The 26,773-nt window shown below is 45.4% G+C and overlaps 1 protein-coding gene across 3 annotated transcripts in view; it reads left to right on the top strand.

Annotated features, from left to right (window-relative positions):
* Clec16a (C-type lectin domain containing 16A) overlaps window positions 1-26,773 on the top strand; it is a 222,738-nt gene that overhangs the window by 112,038 nt on the left and 83,927 nt on the right. For all 3 annotated transcript variants that reach the window (XM_057774918.1, XM_057774919.1, XM_057774920.1), the window contains exon 18: window positions 94-214. In XM_057774918.1, coding sequence (XP_057630901.1) covers window positions 94-214 — 121 coding nt within the window. The remainder of the gene's footprint in view (window positions 1-93; window positions 215-26,773) is intronic.

Here is a 26,773-nt window from a genome sequence, read left to right as displayed (position 1 = left end):
ATTAACCAAGAGTCACCATGAAATTCCTTCATTCAGTGCACCTCTCCAGAACACTTCTGGAACCCTACTCTCCTTTTTGTCTGCTCTATCCAGGCCATCCGGGTATTCTTCATGCTGCGTTCCCTGTCACTGCAGCTGCGTGGGGAACCTGAGACCCAATTGCCACTGACTCGGGAAGAGGACCTGATCAAAACAGATGATGTCTTGGATCTGAGTGAGTTGGCCATCTTGTTTTGCCCCGTGGGCCAGGGGATCATCTGCAGCAGGGGTGGGAGTACGCACAGCATGCGGTCTGTGCTGCCTGCCATTGACCTCGCTGAAAGGTTAGAGCTAGACAGAAGGAGTCCAGTGAGAGGAGGCCGAGGACAGCACTGGCCTTTCTAGTATTGTCTGAGTCCAGTAGAACAAGGAGTCTCTTGATGCCAAAAGGAAGTCTGTAAAAATCAAACTATCAAAATGAAAAGACACAACAAACCCCCAAACAAGTCACCAGTATTTAGCTAAGAATGGGGGCTTTGCAAATCAGAAAGATAATATGTGCTTAGCCCATAACCTTAAACTGTATTGACCATTGTCTTAGTGAGAGTTTCTATTGCTGTAATAAAACATGGTGACCAATAATAACTTGGGTTTATTTAGCTTCTACATCACACTTTATCATTAAAGGAAGTCAGGGCAGGAACTGAAGGCCGGAACTGAAGCAGAAGCCATGGAGGAGTACTGCTTATTGCTTGTTTGTCCCTCATGACTTGCTCTGTCTGCTTTCTTACACAGCTCTCAGTGGCCCAGATTGGACATTGGGCTTTCTTCAAACCACACAATGGTCAAAGAACTATCAGGAGCCTCTGCTAAGGACACAGGGTTAATTCTGAATCCTAAGTATGAGGAAGGAGACCAAAGAGAATACTCTCAAAGAAGAGGCATAGAGTAGGCAAACAGAAGAAGTAGGTGCCATTCTGTAGTCCGACTATTCAAAACATCTTTTCTGATGCATAATTTATATAAAATAAATTCCTCCAACCTTCAGTGTATATAGTGCAGTGAGTTTTAACAAAACTCACTGGTTTAGTCATGTAAGCTGGTTTCACATGACTAAACCATTGAGTGTTAGCTTTCAAGCCAGCTCTGCCTTACTCTTTCTCCTCTACCACAGCCTCTATTTTTCCTGCTGTAAAATGGGGATGGTTGCTGTGCATTTTGGCACATGCCTTTAGTCCCAACACTTGGCAGGCAGCAGATCTCTGAGTTCAAGACCCTGACCCCCACCCCTACCCGTGGTCTGCAGAGCAAGTTCTAGGACAGCAAGGGCCACACAGAGAAACCCCATCTCAGGGGGGGAAATGGGAGTAGTTACAGGTATAGGACTCTTGGAAAGCCTTGCTTCACATACACAAGGCTCCAGCTTATGTTCTTACTACTTGAGAAGGAAAAAGGTAGAGAGATGGCGAGTTTTGCTTTGGTGACTGGGTGAGAGATGCCTTGGAAGCCACAGCCACAACCTACCGCTAATCTGAGAAGCTGTGGCTCAGCACACTGGAGAGTTCTACCTCCTGTAGAGCACCAGGATGCCCAGCATGTGGGCCCCTCTGACTGAGTGGCCAGGATGTAGGTGGAAGAGTACCTCACTGGTTCCTTTTTCTTTTCCTGGCATTTCTCTTGTTTGTGCTTTCATCCCCTCATGTGTTAGAGAAATAAAGAAATTAAGACCCTCTTTGCCTGTCTCCTTTGACCCTTTACCCTGAAAAGCAGCAACAGTGATTTCTGTAAGGCTAGAATTGATTAAGGACCCATCTTTCTCTGATTTGATCCGTGCAGAGAGGGAGAAGTCTCCCCTCACAATGTTGTATCTGTGAAATGGAATTAAATTTATGATGGGAATTTACATTCCTTTGCTCCTTCCCCAAGGAAGGACCCTGCTAAAATAAAGGTTAAAAGTATTTCACTTATCAATTTTAATTGATTGGTTGCTAGTTGAGATCACTTAACTGAGGCTTTTTGGGTAGTTGGCCATTAAGAAAGAAATGGCTGGCTCACTTTATTCATCCTAACTGCAAATTATGTCTTTTGCTAAAGAAAATGACATTCAAAAAACTCAGAATAGGAGGGTTTTTAAACCTGGTGCGACCATGTTGTTGTTTGTTTGTTTGTTTAAAATTATTTTGGTGATTGTAATATTGAAGATCATCATACTTCAAAGTACACGAAAGATTGCTATAAAGCTGACCCTGAAGTAGTTGAATGATAGCTGAGTGATTGAAGTTTCTGTCTTCATGACAAGTTGAAAAGCTAGGAGAGAGGTTTGGGATTGGTGCACTTTTATATCCCATGATAAGGTCTGGTAGGCTTAAGGAAATGCCGACTCTGCACAGCAAGAAGTGTGACATAACAAGTATTTATTGACCTTGTTGCTCTGATAGGAAACACAACCTTGGAGAACTCTAGCAGCAACAGCAGCAGCAAGAGTCTGCTGACAAGTCCCGAGTCTTCGGTCCTGCATGGCAGGTACCATACTAAAAGTATGCTTGCTTCCACCAAGGACAGCAAAGGTGTACTCACATCCTGGAAAGGTGCATTGGCTCTGCCCTAGTTGAAGCTTCCCTTTGCTCTCCTGAATAGGAGGCTGGCATGGGGCAGAGCTTGAGAGCTGTTTTCAGGGTAGGCTATGTCTACTGAGTAAGGGAAGAGCAAGAAGGAAAGTGACTTTAGGGGACCAGCATTCTGGCTCTCCAACCTCCTGCTCTCAACCTTACAATGACTGAGCTTGTGTCATCTACCCCATCTTTCTTTCCTTTTACAGTGTGCCTGCATCCAGCACACATTAATTCTCATGGCTTTTCCAGCCCTCTCTAACAGATAAGGACTTACAGTTTTCTTCTTCTTCTTCTTCTTCTTCTTCTTCTTCTTCTTCTTCTTCTTCTTCTTCTTCTTCTTCTTCTCCTTCTTCTTCTTTTTCTTCTTCTTGTTATTCTTTTATTTGTCTTTTTCTACTTTCTACTTCCGATATAGATTAGATCTATGTAAGTCTCTCTTAGTATCCCCATTGTCTAAGTTCTCTGGGATTGTGGTTTGTAGGCTGGCTTTCTTTGCTTTAGGTTTTAAAACCACCTATGAGTGAATACAAGTGATAATTGTCTTTCTGCGTCTGGGTTACCTCACTCAAAATAATGTTTTCTAGCTCCATCCATTTTCCTGCAAAATTCAAGATGTCATTATTTTTTTCTGCTGTGTAGTACTCCATTGTGTAAATTACCACATTTTCCTTATCCATTCTTCAGGCAAGGGGCATTTAGGTTGTTTCCAGGTTCTGGCTATGACAAACAAAGCGGCTATGAACATAGCTGAGCACATGCCCTTGTGGCACGATTGAGCATCCTTTGGATATATACCCAAAAGTGCTATTACTGGGTCTTGAGGAAGGTTGTTTCCTAATTTTCTAAGAAATCGCCACACTGACATCCAAAGGGGTCATACCAGCTTGCATTCCCACTAGCACTGCAGAAGTGTTCCCTTTTCCCCACAACCTCTCCAGCATAAGTTGTCATCAGTATTCTTGATCTTGGCCATTCTTTCAGGTGTAAGGTGGAATCTCAGAGTTTTTTGATTTGCATTTCTCTGATGACTTAAGGATGTTGAACATTTCCTTAAGTGTCTTTTAGCCATTTTAGATTCTTCTGTTGAGAGTTCTCTGTTTAGGTCTGTACTCCATTTTTTTTTTAACTGAATTATATGTTCTTTTGGTGACCAATTTCTTGAATTATTTATATATTTTGGAGATCAGACTTCTGTCTGATGTGGGGTTAGTGAAGATCTTTTCCCATTATGTAGGCTGTCGTTTTGTCTTGTTGACCATGTCCTTTGCTTTACAGAAGCTTTTCAGTTTCAGGAGGTCCCATTTATTAATTGTTTCTCTCAGTGTCTGTGCTGCTGGGGTTATATTTAGGAAGTGGTCTCCTGTGCCAATGCGTTCAAGTGTATTTCCCACTTTTTCTTCTATAAGGTTCAGTGTGGGTGGCTTTATATTGAGGTCTTTGATCCATTGGGACTTGAGTTTTGTGCATGGTGATAGATATGGGTCTATTTTCATTCTTCTACATGTTGATATCAAGTTATGCCAGCACCACTTGTTAAATATGCTTTCTTTTTTCCATTTGATATTTTTTTCTTCTTTAACAAAGATCAGGTGTTCGAAGATGTGTGGATTGATATCTAGGTCTTCTATTCAGTTCCATTTGTCCTCCTGTCTGTTCTTATGCCAGTACCAGGCTTTTTTCAGTACTGTAGCTCTATAGTAGAGTTTGAAGTCAGGGATTGTGATGCCTCTAGAAGTTCTTTTGTTGTACAGGATTGTTTTGGCTATCCTGGGTTTTTTTGCTTTTCCATCTGAAGTTGATTATTGTTCTTTTGAGGCCTATGAAGAATTTTGCTGAGATTTTTGATGGGCATTGCATTGAATCAGTAGATTGCTTTTGGTAAGATTGCCATTTTTACTATGTTAATTCTGCCTACCCAAGAGCATGGGAGATCTTTCTACTTTCTGGTGTCTTCTTCAATTTCTTTCTTCAAATATTTAAAGTTCTTGTCATACAAGTCTTCTACTTGTTTGGTTAGAGTTACTCCAAGATATTTTATGCTATTTGTGGCTGTTGTGAAGGGTGTTGATTCTCTGATTTCTTCCCCAGCCCTTTTATCATCTGTGTACAAGAGGGATACTGATTTTTTTTTAGTTAATCTTGTATCCTGCTACATTAATGAAAGTGTTTATAAGTTGTAGAAGTTCCTTGGTAGAATTTTTGGGATCGCTTATGTAAACTATCATATCATCAGCAAACAGTGAGAGTTTGACTTCTTTTCTGATTTATATCCCCTTGATCTCCTTTTGGTGTCTTATTGCTCTACCTAGAACCTCAAGAACTATATTAAATAGGTATGAAGAGAGTGGACAAGCTTGTCTTGTTCCTGATTTCAGTGGAATCGCTGGGAGTTTCCATTTAGTTTTGTGTTGGCTGTTGACTTGCTGTATATTGCCTTTATTATGTTTAGGTATGTTCCTTGTATCCCTGCTCTCTCCAAGACCTTTATCATGAAGGGATGTTGTATTTTTCAAAACCTTTTTCGGCATCTAATGAGATGATCATGTGGTTTTTATTTTTCAGCTTATTTATATGGTGGATTATGTTGACAGATTTTTGTATGTTGAACCATCCCTGCATAGCTAGGAAGAAGCCAACTTGATCATGGTGGATGATGGTTCTGATGTGTTTTTGGATTCTATTTGCCAGTATTTTATTTAGTATTTTTGCATCCATGTTCATGAGTGAGATTGGTAATGTCTTTCTTAGTAATGTCTTTCTGTGGTTTCGGTATCAGGGTAATTGTAGTCTCATAAAAAGAGTTTGACAATGTTCCTTCTGTTTCTATTGTGTGGAATAATTTGAGGAGTATTGGTATTAGTTCTTATTTGAAAGTCTTGTAGAATTCTAAGCTGAAACCATCTGGTCCTGGGCTTTTTTTTGGCTGGAATAATTTTGATGACTGTTTCTATTTCTTCAGCAGTTATAGGTCTATTTAATTTGCGTATCTGGTCTTGATTTAATTTTGGTAAGTGATTTTTATCCAGAAAGTTGTCCATTTCCTTTATGTTTTCCAATTTTGTGGAGCACGGGTTTTTGAAACATGACCTGATGATTCTCTGTGTTTCCTCCGTGTCTGTTGTTATGTCCCCCTTTTCATTTCTGATTTTGTTAATTTGGATATTCTCTCTCTGCCTTTGTGTTAATTTGGATAAAGGTTTGTCTATTTTGTTGATTTTTCTCAAAGAACCAACTCTTTGTCTCATTGATTCTTTGTATTATTTTCTTTGTTTCTATTTTGTTGATTTCAGCTCTCAATATCTCCTGCTGTCTAGTTCTCTTAGGTGAGTTTTCTTCTTTTTATTCTAAAGTTTTCCAATGTTCTGTTAATTCACTAGTGTGGGATTTTTCCAGCTTCTTTCTGCAGGTGTTTAGTGCTTTGAACTTGCTTCTTAACACTGCTTTCATTGTGTTCCATAAATTTGGGTATGTTGTGTGGTCATTTTCATTGAATTTTATGAAGTCTTTATTTCTTCCTTGACCCACTGATGATTCAGGTGAGCATTATTTAATTTTCATGTGTTTGTGGGTTTTCTGGAATTAGTATTGCTGTTGACTTGTTTTAAACCATGGTGATCTGATAGGGTACATTGGTTATTCCAATTTTTTTGTATTTGTTGAGGTTTGTTTTGTTACCGAGTATGTGGTCAATTTTTGAAAAGGTTCCATGAGGTGCTGAGAAGAAGGTATATTCTTTTCTGTTTGGACGGAATATTCTATAGATGTCTGTTAAGTCCATTTGAGTTGTAACATCTGTTAGTTCTCTTATTTCTCTGTTCATTTTTTGTCTGACTGACCTGTCCAGTGATGAGAGGGGAGTGTTGAAGTCTCCCACCATTAGTGTGTGGGGTTTAATGTATGATTTAAGCATTAAAAGTGTTTGCAGCTCTTAATATGCTTTCTTTACTCTGTATGTTTAGTGTTTTGATTATTATGTGGCAAGAGGACTTTTTATTTGGATCCAGTCTATTTGGTGTTCTGTAAGCTTCTTGTATCTTCATAGGCATATCTTTCTTTAGGTTGGGAAAGTTTTTTTCTATGATTTTGTTAAATATATTTTCTGTGCTTTTGAATTGAACTTCTCCTTCTTCTATACCTATTATTCTAAGATTTGGCCTTTTCATAGTGTCTCATATTTCCTGGATATTTTGGGTTAACCTTTTGTTAGATTTGATGTTTTCTTTGACTGATGAGTCTCTTTCCTCTATTGTATCTTCAGCAGAATACAAGAGATGGAAGAGAGACTCTCAAGCACTGAAGATTTGTGATTCCTGATCATTTTCTCATGATTTCTGTTTCTATAATTCCCTCGGCTGTGTTTTCCTTATTGTCTCTATTTCAGTTTTCAAGTCCTGAATAGTTTCTTTCATATATTTGATTTCTTTTTCTTGGTTTTCTTTAGGTGATTTGCTGATGTCTTCCAATTTTTTGTCTTTTCCTCCATTTCTTTAAGGGAATTTCTCATTTCATCTTTAAGAGTCTCAAACATTCTCTTGAAGTTATTTTTTAGGTCATTTTCTTCTGCTTCTTCCATATTTAGTTGTTCAGGTCTTGCTTTTGTAGGGTCTTTAGATTTTACTGGTATTGTGTTGCTCTTTGTGATGTAGTGTGTGATCTTACCTTTTCTACTCATCTTTTCCTCTAATAGGTGTGGCTGGGGCTATCTGAGATTCTGTTGAATAATCTTCTAGGTGCCAGTGAATTCAAAGCTCAGATGGTTGTTCCTCGTGGTACTGTCAGTTACCCCGTTGGTTACTCTGCGTTCCTGGAGATGGCTCATCACTCCTGTGCTTTGCTTTGCTCCCTTGGAGTTTGCTGTCTCAGGCCTACTTTGGCCTAAGTTGCCAGCTTTGCCCTGTTTCTGTAAATCCTGGTCTGAATCCCCTCATGCAGAAGTCCCTGGGTTGGAGTTGGACCTGGAAAGTTTCTGGGTCTGTTCTACTGCCTCATAGGTCCCAGGCTCAGGTGCGCCCAGAATCCCAGAGGACCTGCTTACTCCCTCAGAGGTCCCAGACTCACGCTCGGACCCGCAGAGGTTCCAGGTTCCTGCCTATTCCTTTGATGTCCCAGACCAATGCCCAGACCCACAGAGGTCCTGGCTCAGGCTTACTCCCTCTGAGGACCCAGACTCATGCCTGGCCCTCCCGCCAAGATCTCTGGTTCCTGCCTATTCCCTTGGAGAACCCAGGTTCACTCACGCCCAGACTAGCAGAGGTCCTGGCTCAGGCCTAGTTTCTGGGAGGTCCTAGACTCACGCCCAGACCCACCAGGGTCCTGGCTTAGATCTACTCCCTTGAAGGCCCAGATTCACGCCCAGACCCTCAGTGGTCTCTGGCTCACTCGCTCAGTGGTTACTCCCCTGTATCTGTTCCAGTGGAGATCGCTGACTCTGGATCTGGTCGCAGGCTTAATCCTGATCTGCCAGTGTCCCTGGACTGGGTTGGCTCCCAGGACTGGGTTTGCTCCTGGCTTCTGCTCCAGTGGAGCTTGTCTCCTCAGGCCCTCTCTGTCCTAGGTGGCTTGTTCAGACCCACTCCTATGGAATGTGTTGCCCAAAATGGAGTTCCTTGCCTTGGGGCAACTGTGGCCTAGCTTACTGGCTTTGAACTGTATCTGTAAATGCTAGTCTGGATCCCCTCCTGCAGAAGTCCCTGGGTTGGAGTTGGACCTGGAAAGGTTTATGGCTCTGGTCTACTGCCTTGGAGGTCCCAGGCTTGTGTGGGCCCAGAATTGCAGGGGACCTGCTTACTCCCTCAGAGGTCCCAGACTCATGCATGGACTCACAGAGGTTCCAGGTTCCTGCCTATTCCTTTGATGTCCCAGACCAATGCCCAGACCCACAGAGGTCCTGGCTCAGGCCTACTCCCTCTGAGGACCCAGTTTCCTTCTTAGTTGACTGAATAGCCACCATTTTGTAAATCCCAAGACTCCAAGGTACTGGGCGTTATTTGGGGTTTGAAGTGGACCTGCATTCCTCTGCTCTCAGCCTGCGCTACTAACATCATAGGCAGCCCCTGTGTGTCCTACAGCCATAGTAGTATATGCTGTGTAAATATAAATACCAGTAAACACTGTAAATACCAGGGTACTAGGTATAGTGTGATCACAGCAAAAGGGGGTATCTAGGAAGCCCCCACCTGCTGTGCCTTACTGTGTGAGAGGAACAAACACAAGCACAAAGCTTCTGAATCAGGAGATAACTGCCCCCACAGCATCACAGAACTAAAGTTAGATAGATGGCTGCTATGCCCAGTGCTCTGAGAGCAGCTGACCTGGCTGAGAGCTGCATGTGGATGTGGGTGCAGAATCTGGCTCCATGGGACTGTAGAGGGTAACGGTGGTGAGAAGATGGAGAGGAAGCCTTGCAGGTCCTGTGGGTAGAGAAAGAATAGAGTTTATCCTCAGGTAATGCAGTGAGGTTTTGTAAAGCTGGCTGGCTTGATTGTATTGCAAAAAGCCTCTCTTGCCTCAGCATGAAGTGTTGGTTTATGGGTCAAAAGATACAACAGGAGCCGGGCGATGGTGGCGCACGCCTTTAATCCCAGCACTCGGGAGGCAGAGGCAGGCGGATCTCTGTGAGTTCGAGACCAGCCTGGTCTACAAGAGCTAGTTCCAGGACAGGCTACAAAACCACAGAGAAACCCTGTCTCGAAAAACCAAAAAAAAAAAAAAAAAAAAAAAGTCCAGCAACAAAAGATACAACAGGGAGGCCAAGCCCACAGAGCTTTCCTGAAGAGGCCACACATGGCTCACTATGTGCCCAGATGAATTGTCCTTACACTCTGCCCTGTCTTTTCTGTGGCCTGGGTACAGAGGAGCATTATGGCACAGATGCTAGTCCCATTGGATCCAGCTTGTTCTCTGGAACCCACAAAGGGAGACTATTTTATTTAGTCTCATGTCTTGTCCCAGCAGGCTGCTATGAACCTTCCCTCTCCCATTCTGACTGCTTCTAGCCCAGGATCTGCTTGTTTATGAGAGGTAACTGACCATGTAGAAGAAGCCTCAGGTCCAGGGACAATGCAGATGAGATCCTCCTCTGCTCCTTCCCAGCTATGTGGCCTTAAATAAATTGGTTCACCTCTGAGCCTCAGTTCCCTTCTGGATAAAATGAAAGCAGCAGTGCTTACCTATGGAATATTATTAAAAGGAGATGCAGAGATTGCAGATTGCTGGCCTTCAGGCAGAGAGACCCACTGATGAACAACTGGTGGAGTGTTAGCAAGAAAATTTTATGTTAGCTACCAGAATATTTCATTGTAGGAACCTAACTTCCTATTCCTTTTGAGTCTGACAGCATCTGGCCATGTGGAGTCTGCATCTGCCCACCAGACACCCTTGTACCCCAGCCATGAGCTTCTCCTGAACTCTAAGCCTGTGTTCCCAGCAGCATCTCAGGATGCTTCTCTTGTTCTGAAGAGCACCTGTGTAGTAGGAGCTGTGGGCTGTGTTCCTGCCACCCCAGCTCCTGGTCGCCTGGCTAGCTTATGCCCCGAAATAACAACACACAAACTGTATTCTTTTAAACACTGCTTGGCCCATTATATCTAGCCTCTTCTCTGCTAACTCTCGCACCTGGACTAGCCCATTTCTAATAATCTGTGTAGCACCCCAAGGTGCGCTTACCGGGAAGATTCTAGCCTACGTCCATCCTGGGTCGGAGCTTCATCGTGTCTGCCCTGGCAATGAGCTGCATTGCATCTGTCTCTGAGAGGAGCTGCCCTGCATCTGAGCTCACTTCCTCTTCCTCCCAGCATTCTGTTCTGTTTACTCCACCCACCTATGTTCTAACCTATGAGGGCCAAGCAGTTTCTTTATTAATTAACCAATGACCTTCCTCCATCACACCTGGGTCCACCTTCCCACAGAACCTGCCTGTAGCCCTCTTGTCTAAGCTGGTCACAGTACCATCTTGCTGGCTGGTACTTTGGGTTCATTTTGACCTCCTCTTTTTCTCACACTCCAGTTCTGTTGGTCAGTGTCCCTCAGCTCTTCTTGTCAAATGTCAGTGGGCCACCTATCTCCCTGCTCTACTCCAGCGGCTGGGTCTGTGCTGCTGTTGTCTTTCACCTGGATCACTTCAGTCCACCTCATGTTGTGCCATTTTCTTCTTCCTTGGGGTCTGCAGTTCATTCTCAGTGTGTAATGTCGTCCTTTGAAAATGAAAGTCATATTGTTGCCTCCCATTCCCCTCTGAATACCAGAGTCCTTGGTGATCCTCGAAGTCAAACATCTTCTGGCATCAGCTCCCTCTGTCTCCTGCTCTTGTGTTGACAGAACTAGTACATTCCAGTATCACTCCCCTCACACACACTTGTTTCCCAGAACAAGTGTGCTACGACCCAGTAAAGGCCCAGTGAAGCTCATGTGTCACACTGACCTCCAAGTCTTGATCTGTTTGAGGTCCAGCCTAAGTCCCTCCTTTTAGTCTTTCATTTACTGATGGACATGGATATGACTGTGGGGGTTGTACTGCTTGTTTTTGTGATGCTAGGGATTGAACCAGGGCCATGAACAATGGAGGCAAGTAGTCTGCTACTGAACTATACCCCTAGTCCTCTGTAAATGTCATGAAAGACCTTGCGAAGATTGTCCCTTGTTTCAACATTTCCTCCATCTGCTGTTTTCTCTAGTTCCCTTGCAGAGAACTCTTAGGCCCAGTGAGCATGCCTGGCTTTGCTTGTCTGATTGCCTGGAGATTCATTTCCAGAAAAAGTATCACAAAACTCCCCAAGCAGGTTATGTGGCTTGATTGTAAGTGTAAAAATGTGAATTCATTGATTTGTCTTGTAAAGCCAATGACCATTTTGCAATTTTGTCTATCAGTTCTCGAAAATTCTCTGTTGGCTTGTTTTGCTGATGACCCAGACATGATCACGTGCTTCATACTGGTAAAGAGAGAGAGAGAGAGGAGAGAGAGAATAGCATAAACAGTAAGCGTAGTGAAAAATAAAGGCAGACGGTGTAATATCCTAGAAGGCAGCATCTTGAGCTTTCAGCATTGTAAACACTAGGCTCAAGTGAACTCAATGGAAGAGCATTTATCAAGCATGAACAAGGCTCTCAGTTCCATGCTTGGCACTGTAAAAAAAAAAATAATAATAATATACAAAATATGTAAATAACCCTATTAAAAATGAGAATGATTGCTTAATATGTGAGGACCTAGGTTCAACTCCCAGTACCACAACATCATGAATGAATGATAGTGAAAGCCTAGTGTAGTGTCATATGTTTGTAATGTCAAAACTCAAGAAGCTAAGGCAGGAGGATTATTAGTTCAAGGTCAGCATTGACTATTTAGCAAAACCTAGGCCCAAAAAGTAAATAATCATAGAAAATATCCTCTTCCAAATCAGATATTACAGAAAATAGCCTTCTCCAAATCAGATCATCACAGAGAATATCCCCCTCCAAAAAAGGAGTTGAATATAGAGATTCTATTCTTAGATTCTTGCAACTAGAGGCACCTGGCAGCCATTGTCATGGATACATTCTGGATTAAGAAAATTTTAAGTGGACTGGGGCCATGGCATGTGAGTTAAGAGCTCACATTGCTGTTGGAGAGGAGCTATGTTCCATTCCCAGTACACATGCCAGGTGATTCCCAACTGTCTAACTCCAGCTCTAGTGCTCACACACCTCTGGCCTCAGAGGGCATCTGCACTCACTTACACATACCCACGTGCAGAAACACAACACACACACCTACATATAATCTGAAAACAATATTTTAAAATTTTTAAAATGTAGCTTTAAATAAAGGATCCCTTTCTGGCAGCTGGGTTTTAAAACCTATGTGTGAAACTGTGATTGGGTTAGGTGACTAGAATCAATGTTGTGTTTCCTGAGTATGACGATGGCCTTGTCGTTCTGTGGGAGTGTGTGCTTGTCGTTAGTGAGGAAACCTCACATGTTTAAGAGTAAAGTTGCCAGTGCTTGCTGCCTTGGAGTGACTCAGAAAACAGCAGTGTGTGCTGGTTGAGGCTAATAGAGAAGAAACAAATATAGCCCATCATTAAATCTGCTGAGCAAATGAAGGACACAAGGATGTCTATTGTAGCCATCTTTAAACTTTGCTGGGAGTTTGAAATTTTCAAAATAAAAGTTTAAGGGAGTGGTAAGGGGGAGAGCAGCCCTTTAAAAAAATGTCATTTAACAAACAGTGTATATTGTGTTCAGAAACCTGGGCCCTGGGGTTTGGGAAAGCCTGGGTGTGCATTCTACATGTATGATGTTGGGTAAATTAGTTCACCCCTATGGGTCTTTTCCTCCTTGGTAAATTGGATCTAACAGTACCTGCTTCTGCATCCTATAGTCTAAAAGAGAGTACCTTGGAAATCCTTTGCATGGTGTGTAATGAGGGCGTTCATATCCTGGCTACATGCTGAGAGCTAAAATAACTTCCTTATTCTCGAGAAGAACCTCTCTCTCTAGGAGTCTGAGAAAGCACACACTGGAAAAATGTAAAGAAATGGAAGAAGTCATACAGGCTTGTTAGTTAGAAGGCATGTTCCAGGAATGAGGGCACCTGCTGATTGGAGCAGAACTGCCGAGACCATAGTGGGGGTTTCAGGTCAGACACCCATGCTGCAGCCTCAGAGAAGTGAGTTGTTCAGTGTCAGACTGAAAAGTGAGCTGACACTGTTAACATGAAACCCAAGAGGCGTATGTAAACAGCATCTGGAGAACTGGGTTGCAAGGGGACTGTGATGTATTGGCTCTGTGCCTACCTCCCTGGCCTATTTGTGCTCTTTAAAGAGAGCACAAGTCACACAGGGTCTCTTTATTGAAGCACCTTGGGTGTTCCTACCTTCCTATCACCCAACAGAGCAGTGGTCGTAGAGTTACTCCTGACCCCCACTTCTAGTCCCATGATCAGAAGTTTACTCACCAGCCTTGCAACTAAACCCTTTACCTCCCCAGTCCAGTCCTCTGTGCCTCTCCCCTGCCCAGGCTGTGACATGTCTATGTCTGCCTGGCAACATGTTGTGCATGGCCTACTGCCCATCTCTCCCTGCTCCTGAATCAGCATCTGGTCCTACTCCTCAAGCACAGCTCAAATGAATTGGCCCCTCTTACTCAGTTTGTGTCTCCTGGTGTCACACGGTAGACACTCAGGAAAGGCTCGCAGGACTGTGCCAACTTGGGCTTTAGCAGCACTTGAGCCAGGTAGAAGCATGGAGAGGTACAGTAACACGAAGGTGGCACTGCACCACCTTCATAGTGCGTGACAGTCATTTGCTCCTAGCTATCTGTGCTTGAATAGTAAGGTTTCCAGGTGACACACACCCCAATCTAGTGAAATATCTCAAGAATCTTATACCCTTCTTAGCAGTTTATTTAAAATATGGTTTGTTTTCATTGCAGCAGTTGAGTGACCCCTAATCATTTTTCCTCTCTGAGAGTAAAATCAGTACCTCCCTCTCCTTCACCTCTCTCTCTCTCTTTCCACTTTTCACTCCTCTCCCTTCTTCCCTCCTTTCTTTTTTTACTTCATCTTTACTCTGCTTTGAAACTGAGTCTCTGAACTGGATGGATCAGGGGGAAAATGACAGATTTGAATTAAACCTATCCTCTGAGGAAATGGAGACTCAGGATTAGCGCCATTTCCCCTCTCTGTGAATTAGACTTCTCCTCCGTATACTTGATGAATAATGTTACTGGCCACTTTTCAGAAATGAAGTCGAAATATGGAGAAATGAAATTTGTATCTTATAAACTGACTGGAAATGTGATTATAATACAGCTGTCAGTTTTATTCAAGTGGAAAATTTCTAAGTAAATCCAATTGCAGCATTATTTGGTTCTTTTAAAGCAGGGTGATGTAGCTGTTTCCTGCGTATTGATTATTTGATTGGTACCTGTCTGCTGGTCCTCTTTTTTTTTCTCAGTAGCACACTCATTGATGTGCTTTAATGTATATTCCTGTAATCTTTCCCTGTTTTATAAACTTACAATCATAATTGAGCTACATTAGAGAGACATGTTCTGCTGAGATCACAAGGTCACCTAACAACTGTGCCCTCTTTGGTTGGCTATGGATTGAAGTGGATCTAGGACAGTTCTGACCAAGACAAAAGCTAGGAGGCTGCTTTCCAGACAGCAGCCTGTGCATGGGGCTGAGGCCCTGCATGAAGGAGGCTGACTTTGGGGTTCTGCCCTTCTTCCTCTATAAAATCATTTACAGAAGACAATCTGCAGCTTGAAGCTATCTTCCAAAGCCCTGTCTGTCCCATGCATTTGAACATGAGCCACAGCTAACTTCTCAAACAGGAAGGAAGTGGTTTAAAGTTAGCTGTCCAAAGAATCATGGTGTCTGAAGCCCACTGAAACCCTTGGGAGCTGGATGGGTTCTGGACACTTCCACTGGCAGGGTCGGTGTTTCCATTGCCTGTCTTGGCATCCTAAGGCATAGTCCATGACCTTTCTACCTCAGGCTCCTTGTGACTCCGTGCTCAGGAGGCTGTTGGGAGGATAAGATGTTGCTGACAGATCTGAGCAGTCCTGACATGGCCTCATAGAGCCCACTCCATAGGCTAAGACGCCCTGAGACCTGCCAGGTCAGATGGCTTCAGTTCTTCCCAGGCCTGTCACCCCATAAAGCCCACTGCTGGCTCTCCTTGTCCAGGCTGAAATTCCTGAGTAGCCTTGCCTCACTCTCCGTCTCTCATCTCTGCACCAAAGTGCTCAGGAAATTGGCCTGAGCACATGGGTAAAAAGCTTGAGCCTTTTCACTGCCTGGGACACCTTTACTCTTTTTTGTGTTTTTGTTTTTGTTTTTCAAGACAGGGTTTCTCTGTAGCTTTGGAGCCTGTCCAGGATCTAACTATTATAGACCAGACTGGCCTCGAACTCATAGAGATCCACCTGCCTCTGCCTTCCAAGTGCTGGGATTAAAGGTGTGCGCCACCACCGCCTAGCCTCCTCTACTCGTACTGTAACCCAGAACACAGAACTTGGAAGGAGCATCTCCTTACAGCAGAAGCTTTTATGGCCACTGGATTTCTGTCTACGGGTCTTCTGCAAGGCTTTATCTGCATGCATAGTACCCTGACTGTCCTTTCTAAAGATGCCTAGATGTTCACAGTTCTGTGGTGCTGACTCTTCAGTGGCCCCTGAGCCACACACACTCTGCCTTGTATCATTGCTCACTGAAGCCAGCCTCCTTAATAACATCTGACTGACAGAAGGAAAGGACGATAGTGAGAGTTTCTGTAGGAAATGGGAATCTATAGGAGAGCTTGGTTGAGTACTGACTTTCAAGACATCCCTTGCACTGACTTGCTCAGTGATGCTGTCTGGGGCTGTGCCCACACAGGCCTCTAGACCCTGCAGCTGCCATCTCTCTGTCTATGCCTACCTCCCCATCTAGCCCAACAAGACCGAGATCACACAAGATCTAGTGACTGCCCCTTGCCTCGGGAAGGAAGATTGATGGAACACACAAAGCACATCTCTGGGGATACTAAAACAGCAACATATGCCATGACCTTTATGAAGGTCTAAGTCAGGAGAGGACTGCCTCCATGTGCCTCTCCTGTTCTGTGTGGGAAGCCACCTGCCACCACCTGCCACTTTCCCCAGCATCTAGCTTGCTGAATGGCCCCAGTCTCCTTTTAGCCTGTCCTTATTCTAGCCCAGCCCAGCCCCACTGGGAAGAGCAGACTAGAGGAGTCCAGCTGCTCTTTCCTCCTGTATTCTCCTAGGAAGATAAGCTCTTTTTAGATTAGGGCGTGAGAAGTGCTACCTCCCAGGACCCTAAATCATACCAAGTAGAAAGACACTAGAATACCATGGAGTAGCTATTAGAATCTCTGTTAAAGAGCAAAGAATGGATGTCCTCACCTAAGACTTAAGAACTCCCAGGTGAGGCTGTCTGAAGTGACTAGCGTAATGTGTGCAGGCACAGTAGATGGTCTGAACCAGGTTTTCAAGTGAACGGCCAGTGTTTAAGAAACATCTCCTCAGTTGGAAATGCAACTCAGCTAGTATAGTGCCTGTATGCCCAAAGCCGTGAGTTCAGTTCCCACCCCTACCTCTCCCATGTCCCCACTCAGTACTCAGGGCTTCATCCAAATAAAGAAACCCAACATGCTACACCCAGCATACAAACTGCTTTCTCTGAAGGTACCTATGTGTGCCCTCAGAACTTGGGACAGGGAAACAAGATGATTATGACAGGAAACCATGTCTGAGAATTGAGGGCAAGAGAAACAAACAGAATACTGAGCTTGGAGGATTATCCTAGTGTGCAGAGATGCTATGGAGCATAGAGTCCACCCCTGGCCCTGTGAACCAGGGCAGGGCAGGTAGACGGAAGGCAGCCGTTCTGAGTTAGGCAGAGCTACAGGGGAGCCTCAGCAGTGCTTACTCTTGCCATCACCTGCAACTTCTTTTTTTTTTTTTTTTTTTTTTATTTTTCGAGACAGGGTTTCTCCGTAGCTTTTGGTTCCTATCCTGGAACTAGCTCTTGTAGACCAGGCTGGTCTCGAACTCACAGAGATCCCCCTGCCTCTGCCTCCCGAGTGCTGGGATTAAAGGTGTGCGCCACCACCGCCCGGCTACCTGCAACTTCAAAACTCAGAGCCAAGCCCCTTTCACTTGCTCTAAGATAAAGCCTTCTTGCCCTCTAGAGGATTCTATTGCATGACCAGTATTGGGAACCATGCATGGTATTAGGCAGAGCCAAGAAGGTTTTGGAATTCAACATTTAGTCTTTGCTGCTTTCTATGAATTGCGCTTCCCTCTGGAAGCTCTCCTTCCCCACGTGCCAATCAGACAAATGTCAGCAGGGAAGTGGCACTGGGCATGAAGCAGAAGTTATGTCTACTTAGGTCCTGAAATTGGCTTTCAGGGTGGAGAAAATATGCTGTCTAACTCCTCATTGTGTGATAGATCTCAATGACTTTGACACCGTCCTAACTACAGGACTGCAGGTAGTCCCTGTCCCTAAACACTCCCAGAGGAAGAGAGGGCCTGCATGTTGGGTGCAGCATGAGTTTTTCTTCCTGTAAGATACCAGGGGACACTCAGGAAAGGGAGGAGAAGACCTGCTTCCACTGTCCAACTCCTCTAGTTGGACAAAACAGTCAGCCATTCTCCTCTTCTTCCTGTCATAACTGCGCACAGTTGGGATTCTATAAAGTAACCACACACAGCATGCCAACCATGATCAAGAATAAGTCAGCTAGCCTCACTAGAGGCCTCAAATGTCTTAGCTGAGGAAGAAGGGCTTTGGAGATGGGTTGATTCTGCTGATTCTTGGTCCCATATGTGAGCACTCAGACAGTACTTTATCCAGAGAGTTCTACAGCCCCCATACAAGAGACCTCAGACAAGCTGTGCTTGGCCTTGGTTAAAGTCACTTGACCTGGCTCTTCATAAGGCCCCCTTCCACAGTTCACAGCTGTCTGCAGCATGGGAACCCCAGCCTATCCCTAACTCATCTGCCTGTCCTGAACAAGTGCCAGTCCTGAAAGCAGCCTGCTCCATTTCAGGCACAGCAGTGAAAATGCTGCAGGAGCTAACAGACTATGAGGTTGGAGCCAGTCAGCCAGGCCAGGGAGATTGAGCTGGCCTCCCCTGCTTCTCACAGATTCTCCAAAACATCTGCTTATAATTAATAACTCAAAGTTCCCATTCCCTCTTCCAGTCCACCTCCCAGTCTCCCTTTGGATAGAGCCAAGGTTAGGCAAACCTTTCTTCCTTCCCTGCCAAATACTCATGCAGAACACCTCCCCCCTATAACTTCCTGGATCTTCCTCTCGGTACATCCAAATTATCTCCTGTATTCTTCACTTTTCATTACCCAGAGCCAGCCCTTTGCACTTTATAATGCAAATGTAAACTGCTTTGCAGTTTTCTAAATGCAGTTGGGGTTTTCCAGAGTTGTGCAAAGCCAGGAAATAAAGCATGTCATTTAAATGACCCCTGTTAACCTTTGACCTTCAGGTGGCTTCTCATAAAACTCACTTCTCTCCCGGCTCTGCTTTGCATTCTCCAGTGCAGGGAGCCTACAACCTTCCCTGTTCTCCTTCCCTTGGTGTATTCCTCCTGTGATTCCCCATACTAGGCTCTCGTAGATGTCAGAGGCAGAAATGTGAGCCTCAAGAACTATACAGCAAGAGGTTTTGAGCTAGATTTGTGTGGACCTGTTTCTGGTATTTTCCTGAGGTCTCCCAGACCCCTGGCTTCAGCTGCTTCTCTCCCTGTCCTCTTGCTGTATGAAGCAGTAATGATCACAGATACCGCCTAGTGACCTTTTCCTAGGGCCAGATACTGCTAGCAATGTTTCGGACAGCTTAACTCATTGGACCCTACAGGCTAGCCAAGTAGTTCCTGTCATCCTCACCTTTTATAGATGAGGATGCTAAAACAGAAATGCTCAAGGTTTTACTCAATGTCATGCTGTGCTGGGGGAGGGGAGGAAGTACTCTGCACAGATCAGCATAGACTCTGTGCTCTGGACTAGGACTCCCCTATCCTCCCCTCATGCACTAATGAGCCACCCATCTATTACTGGCTAAGTTGTGACTCTGGGCCAGGTATCAAAGACAACAAAAAATCATCAGCCCAACCCTCTCTATATAGCTGGCGGCATCCAGTGGAAGAAAGACCCATCCAAAGATAGGTTTAGATGCCCCAGGAAAGATGGGGGATAGTATATTGAACCTTTGCCAAAGACGAGAACAAGAAATGATCGAGAGCCTGAATTCTTGAATCCAGTATATTCTTATAATTGTTTACCAGGCAGGCAGCCCAGGTGAGGGCCTGCAGGCAGTAAGTCATCCGGAGTCAAGTCTCAGGCTATGGGGCTGGTGTCGCTGGTCCAGTCCAGAATACCAAATTTATGCAAACTTGGGTACCCACTGGGCTCAAATCCCAGCATGGCTCCTTTCTGAGAGCTATAGGAGAGAACCTGCCCTCTTTCCTTGACTAGATTTTAGAGTCCGCTTCTCCTATCTTCAGAGCCAACAATGGCAGGTTTTCCCTTTCTCTGACCCCTCTTAAGGATTCCTTCTAATTATATTGGACTTACTTTAGCAATCCCAAAATAATCTCCCAATTTCAAAGTTTCTATGTTACTCATGCTTGTGGAGTCCCATTTGAAGATTGCCTCTTCTCAGATTCCAGGGAGTAGAACATTAGGCTTTGGGAGCCATTACTTCATCCTGCAGGGATATGAAAACAGACAGCTTTCTGGGCTCTCTGTAACGTACTGTCCCCGAGGAGCCCCTGAGAGTGGAAGCAGGTGAACAAGCAAGGGTGTTAGCTAGGAGATGCTCTGGGGTTATGTGACCTTGGCTCCACCTCAACCAGGACTTCGGCAGATGGCCTCTTGCTGGCAGGCTCTGAGGCCTTTGGTCTGGACTCTTCTGCTTTGCAGTTTCCAGCTGTAATTCTCTCCTAAGCCCCTCCTCCCACGGGACTGTACCTCCCTCAGGCTTCAGCACTCTGTGTCACCTGCCTGCTTGTCTGTCTCTGTTGCCCAATCCCTGGTCCCGACTGCTCACATGCTCCCTGTCATCAGGGTTCTCAGGCAGCTCGCCCCACCTCCCAGACTCCCCCTGCCTTCTTGCCCTTCATTCAAGACTTAAATCTCTTCTTCCATGGCCACACAACCCTCCCAGACCAGTCAGGTACTCAAGTAAGTCATCTAGCTGCAGGACTGGCCACCACTTTCCTTCTCATGCCCTTAAATCTAAGCCAACCATCCTGAGCCAGAGGTCATAGAACTCTGAGAGCCAAAGTGGGGCAAGAGGAATTTTAAACAAAGCCCGTGTTAGGTTTTGAAAGGAGCTTTTCTCCGGGGAAGGATTAGAGTTCCAGTTATTCATGGGTCTGCTGCAGAATGTTAGTGTCTGACCCGAGTGGTTCGAATTTAAGATGAAATCCAATGTGACAGGGCATTTTGGTTTGTTTCTCAAGAAATGAGGACATTGTTGACCATAATAAAGCATTCTGATTTGGGCCTTAAGTATGCCCACAGATGGAAAGTTTGTCAAAATCTATAACTATCTCCCTCAATTTTGACAGCTCTTGTTTAAAAAAAAAAATCCACACTTACCTTAGATACTGGCCTGGCCTGTGAGTATCACACACAAGTGGTGGGGGCGGGGCAGGAGAGAGAGAGAGAGAGAGAGAGAGAGAGAGAGAGAGAGAGAGAGAGAGCTCACACGCCCACAAACACATACGAGGAGTCAGAGTAATTTGCTTAGTAGAAATTCAGACCTGGGCTGAGTAGAGCACTCAGTTGATAAAGTACTTGCCGTGCCTGACCCCCAGCACCTGTGTAGAATACAGAGCACAGTGGTGCATGCCTACAATCCCACCAGTTCTGGGAAGGGAGGAAAACGATGTTTGGGGCTTGCTAGTCAGCCACCTTAACCACACCAGTAAGTAACCTTGTCTCAAAAGGCAAGGTGGAAAAGCAGTTGAAGAATGTTGATCTCTGGTTTACACATTCACGTGTACGTACGTACACACCTACAAACCCAGGTCCACTTGGTAATGGTTACTCTGCTGTGTAGGGCCAGGCTAGAGCTTTTCAGGGGCTGCCACATCGCCACAGACTGCCCCTTTCCAAGAAACCCAAGTCCAGTATTTCACTTTTCTTCCTGCTGTGAAAAAAGTATTTTTTTCTTTTTTTCTTTTTTTTTAAATATTTATTTATTATGTATACAATATTCTGTCTGCATGTATGTCTGCAGGCCAGAGGAGGGCACCAGACCTCATTACAGATGGTTGTGAGCCACCATGTGGTTGCCGGGAATTGAACTCAGGACCTTTGGAAGAGCAGGCAATGCTCTTAACCACTGAGCCATCTCTCCAGCCCCCAGAAAGTGTTTTTTCTTGAAAACAAGTGTCAGTCTGTCCCCAACACTAGGTCAGAATACAGTTATGTTTAAAAGCTAAGGGTTGAGAGGCCTAAATGTGTAGCTCAGTGGTAGAGCATGTGCTTAACATGTACAAAGTCCTGGATCAATCCCCAAACACCAAAACAAATGGGAAAATACCTGCAGATTAAAAATGAGACTTGAGCTGGGTGGTGGTGTAATCCCAGCACTGAGGAAGCAGAGGCAGGTGGATCTCTGTAAGTTTGAGACCAGCCTGTTCTACAAAGTGAGTTCTAGGACAGCCAAGGCTGCACAAAGAAATCCTATCCCAAAAACCAAGACCAAAAAAAGTGAGACTTGACAAGATTAAGTCCCAACGGGCTTATTGGTGAACTGGGAATTAGGTGTGGACAAGGGCAGCCAAGGGCTCTGGGGATAGAGACAAGCAGGCTTGCTTCTGCACCATCTCCCTATAGCCTCCTTTGCCTCCTGACAGAAAGGGATGCTTTCTCCCAAGACCTGAATCAGTAATGGCCAGAGTAACAGTCCCTCCTGTCCCAGTCATAAAGGTCCAACTTCCATATTTGGTGAATCCATATTCTAGTTTTGCCTTTTGGTTGTGTGTATGTAGGAGGTTATATTTAGCACTGCAGACTTTCAGAGATAGACAGCTGGCTATGTATCCATGACTCCCCACTCAGTTAGAAACTCGAGGATGCAGCCAACTTGGAGCTCTTCTCCAGCAGAACTTTCTGTTTGTGCTTCCTATCCCAGCCCTGCAATAGCAAGCCCCCTGGCAAGCCAGGTCAGAGGTTCTGCGAAGTCCTGCAGCCCCCAAACTAGCCAAATGGATGAGAAAGGGAGCTAAGAGGTGCCCTTCACCCACAACTCACCTGACCCTAGGCCTGTTAGCCCTTGATCTTACTATCTTTCATTCCCTGCCCACATCACAGAGCCATTGTCCACTTGAGCCTTATTTCTACCAAGTGCTTAGTTAAAATGGGGCTAGAGCCCTAGAATAGCCAACCTGTACTAGTCCTCTCTTCGCTGGGCCAACCTCTCCTCCCAGTCTCTTGCCTGCCTGCCCCAGAAAGACAGCAGGTAAGGCCAGCCAAGGATGCTGAGAGGGCTGCCTTATGAAGAAAGGATGGTGGGGGCCAGACACATAGCCTTTCCTATGTTGGCAGTCACTGCCACCCTCAAGTTCCCTTGCTTATTTTAGTGATCCATATTTGTTAGCAGGCTAAAGGCCTAAGCAGGGCCCAGAGGGATCTGTGCATAGCTGACTCCCTGACCTCCTCCAGCTCTGGGTAGGTCATTTCCCAGCAAGACCTTTTCTGATTACCAGACTCTAGTCTAGTCTTCCCTCAGCATTCTTAGCTGTATATTTTTCTCTATTTTGGAGTCTCTATTTGTTTGATTTACAAAGGTGCTAAGGAACTTGGAGGCAGAAACCCTGACTCCTGTCCACAGTTGAATCCCTGCCAGTAGAGTAGGTGAATGAATAGAAATGAGAACGTGCATTAGGGACTCAGCCTGTAAAATGAGATGTCAACCTTATTTCAGAACAGAGACCCCAAGGGCATGCCTGGGGACCTGGCCATTCTGACCCACATCTGACATAATAGCCACATGAATCGGCCTTGTTCCTCACTGAGCAGTTGGAAGGACTCCAAGACTGTATTTAAGGGCCTACATTACTCTTCTGCATTCACTGGCTGTGTGAGTCTCCTGCATTGCTGTGTGGTGTAAATCACCTGCCCTCCACCCAGGGCTCCTTTCATTCCCTCAGCAGGTTTGCCCTCAGCTGGCACCCCAAATAGATGCTGCTGAGGAAGAAGTGGCTGAGCTAGGTGGTGATTACCTCGAGGAAAATTAATGCATTGCTACCAGTCCTGGAGGCAGAAAAGGGCCATGGCCAGATGGCTGTGCATCTTCCAGAATAAGTCATGATCCTGTTTGGGGAGGCCTCCCCTTGGCCCTGTGCATAAATCAGCAGGCTTCATGCAGGGAGAGTAGGGGCCTTTATTAGGGCTTAGGGAGAGAGCCGTCTCCTAGACTCTACTTCCACAAAACTCTGTCATCCTCTAAAGGGCTACGACATTTCTCAGATACCCTTCTCAGTAAGGAGCCATCTGTAAGTGAGGCCACAAATCTATGTCCCAGGAGGATGACAGAAGAGGCTTTTAAACCCAGGATGTCAGGACAAACTCTGGCAGCCTTATTTTCTCTCTATGGGCCCTAATTGGATGGTCAGGAGGACAGACACATCTATGGTTTATCTGACCATGGTGGAATGGTTTTCCTGACAGCAAAGAAAGAATATGGGCTCAGGTTGGGGACCACATCCTGGAAACCACAGAGATACCCAGCCAGCTCCTGGCCTTGCCACTTACCCTGAAGTTTGGCCACCCCTCATCTTTTTCTGCAAGTGTGCAGTAAGGATAAGAAAATGTCGTGATCCAACAGAAGACCCTAAAGGAGATTAGCAAGATGAGGCTTCTGGGGTATTTAGAACAGTGTCACGTTTGGTAATGCTCTTGTCAGGGGATAGTCTCCAGCTAAGAATAGCCTCGTTTGTTGGTCAGAAGTTACCTTGTCACAAGGTATGTAGGACTCTGCGCCATGCTCATAGGGTCTGGTTGGGTCTGTTTGTCATGTCTGTTTCATGTTGAACTCTCAGTGGCTTTGCCCAGTGGAATTCCTTGCTGCTTCCTCTCATGTCCCACATGGCCAGAAAGAGCTTCACTCACCCTGCCACTCAAGGGTGTGCCTGGTGGAGACTCTGCTGGCTCTGCAGTACCTGGCTCTGGGTCTGCAGCAGGGAAAGCAGAAAAACTGAGCACTGTGCTCCAGTTCCTGGAGCGTCAGCTCCAGGGCAGGTGTGTCCCTCCTGTTCTGGTGGCTTTACCAAGAGTCAAGACTTGGGAAAGTGCCTGGTTGGTGATTCCGAGCCTGTCCTCTCTCAGCCTCTCAGCTCTGCAGCTGGTCCCCATCCCAAAGCATGAAGAAAATTGAGGAGCAAACACTAGAACTAAAAGGGAGGGGGAGAATGCAGAACATTTGGCCTTGAGTGATTTCAAGGCATTGCACAAACTCTGGGCAGGCTCATTTGTCCAGGGCAAAGGTTGATCAGCAAATGCTTCATGTCCCTAAACCATCACTGCTGCTGACCAGCACAAGAGGCAAAGCCCATAAATAGCCCTTGAGCTTAGGAATTGCTAGTCTCCTTGTCAACAATTCCAAAAAAGTGGGCAGCCGAAGAGGCGGGAACATGGATTCGAGGGCTGCACTGTTGGATTGTAGAACCAGGTTGGGCTCAGGAGAGAAACAGTAACCTGGGCGCCCTCTGCCACATGTTGTCTTTATACTCATGGGAAGTGACGTGCTGTATCTCAGGCTTCCAGTCCTCTGGCAAGTAGGGGAAAACCATAAGTAACAGCTGCTCACCAGGGAAGCTATGAGGATAAAGTGGAACCAGATACAGAAAGCAGGGGTACAATGTATGGCAAACCTGAGTTACTATTATTGCCAGGGTTGGGCTTGCTTTGGGTGATACTTACACCAAAGAAATGTTAAAGGCCTTGGGTTCTGGGATGTGCACATAAGCTCCAATCCAAGGACCAAGCCTGAAAAGCAGTCCCTTGCTCACACTTGCCATAAGTTCTACTCATGACATGAGCAAATGATCTAACCTGATCAGTCACTTTCTGCTTACTGGTGTGGGGGGGGGGGGGCGGTCACTGAAGATCATTGAGATTGTCCATGGTGTCTGACCCGTGCCCACTGTAGTACGGACCTGTGTGAGCTCCCAGCTCATAGTCAGTTTCCCCCTTAAAGACAGCTACCATGTGAGGGTTCAGGTGGTGGTGGCTGGAGCCAAGTCATTCCACTCACTCACTACCTAGAAGAGATGGCCCAGGGTCTGCCTTTTCAGCCTGTGTCTGTGAACTCAGTATTGCCCCTTCCTCTTCCTTATTTACAGTCTTCGCACACCTAGGCACCCGGGAGCCCCACAGAGGCCTCAGAAGCCCACCTTTGAGATGTCTGCCGTGGCTGAGAACCACTGTGTCACTGTCATGTGTTTACTATTTACTCAGGTTTCCCCTCCCTTAGGACAAGATAGGTAGGTTAGCCCATCCTAAACTGTACCCATGGTATATACATTGTGGGAAACTAAATGCAGACTGCCATAAAATCTAAAGTCATTCACATTTGTACCATCTTGTATCATCGCTGGTGTCAGCAGGCACTTAAGGTCTATGTACTTGTTAGTCATCGCAGGGTCCCTGCCAGTCCACAGGGCTCAGCTGGTTCTGAGAAGAGGGCTCATTCTAGTGGCCAGGAGGAAGCCCTGCCTCCTAGAGCCCAGCTGTGACTGTTATGATATAAGGGGAATGATGTGGTCTTAAAAACATTGAAGCCAGGTGGTGGTGGCGCTTGCCTTTAATCCCAGCCCTCAGGGGGACAGAGGGAGGTGGATCTCTGTGAGTTCAAGGCCAACCTGGTCTACAGAGTGAGTTCCAGGACAGCCAGAGATACATAGAGAAACCCTGTCTCGAAAAGCAAAACAAACAAAACATTTAATATGCAGTAGTGTCACTTTGTTTTATTAAAATGAATCTAAGTGAATTGTTTCTTGTGGCCTATAGATGTAATCATGGGTAGATTTTGTTAAATGAACTGCTCGTTAGCAAGCTTGTTGAAGCCCCATGTATGAGTAATAGTAGGATTCAGCCCCAGGTGCTTTTGGCCAGGTAAGAAAGTTATATATTTAAGAGCATAGTAGTGCACGCCTTTAATCCCAGCACTTGGGAGGCAGAGGCAGGTGGATCTCTAAGTTTGAGGCCAGCCTGGTCTACGTAGGGAGTTCCAGCACAGCCAGAAGTACATAGTTAAATTCTTATGAAAAAAAAGTTTCTACACATCTCCCATCAATGCCCCGGGAGGTAGGAACCAGATAGAAACAAATAGCACAGTTCCCGGGGCTAGAGATGGAAAAGGTCAACTTCCTACCTGGCTGTGGCCAGACAGACAGAGAGTCTGCGTTTGTTAACAAACTCTCTTTTGACATGGGTACACTGAGGCCAACAGGAAGTCTTGGCTAAGTCACCTGAGGTAATGGTGCCACGTGAAATAGATGGATGGGAGGAAAGTTTGGGCAAGAAGCTGGTGAGAAAGAGCTCTCCTCACTGAGGGAACCTTGAGGAGACCCTAGGGGCATTTCAAACCTTAACCCTTATAGAACATACTGTGAAATTTTCCTACCAGCTATGTGCTGTCTTCCCAGAAAAGGAAGCAATC

The sequence above is a fragment of the Chionomys nivalis genome, chromosome 7, assembly GCF_950005125.1.
Source record: "Chionomys nivalis chromosome 7, mChiNiv1.1, whole genome shotgun sequence".
NCBI lineage: Eukaryota > Metazoa > Chordata > Mammalia > Rodentia > Cricetidae > Chionomys > Chionomys nivalis.
Note: the sequence above shows the minus strand (reverse complement) of the source record. Positions and strands in the feature narration are given on the sequence as shown.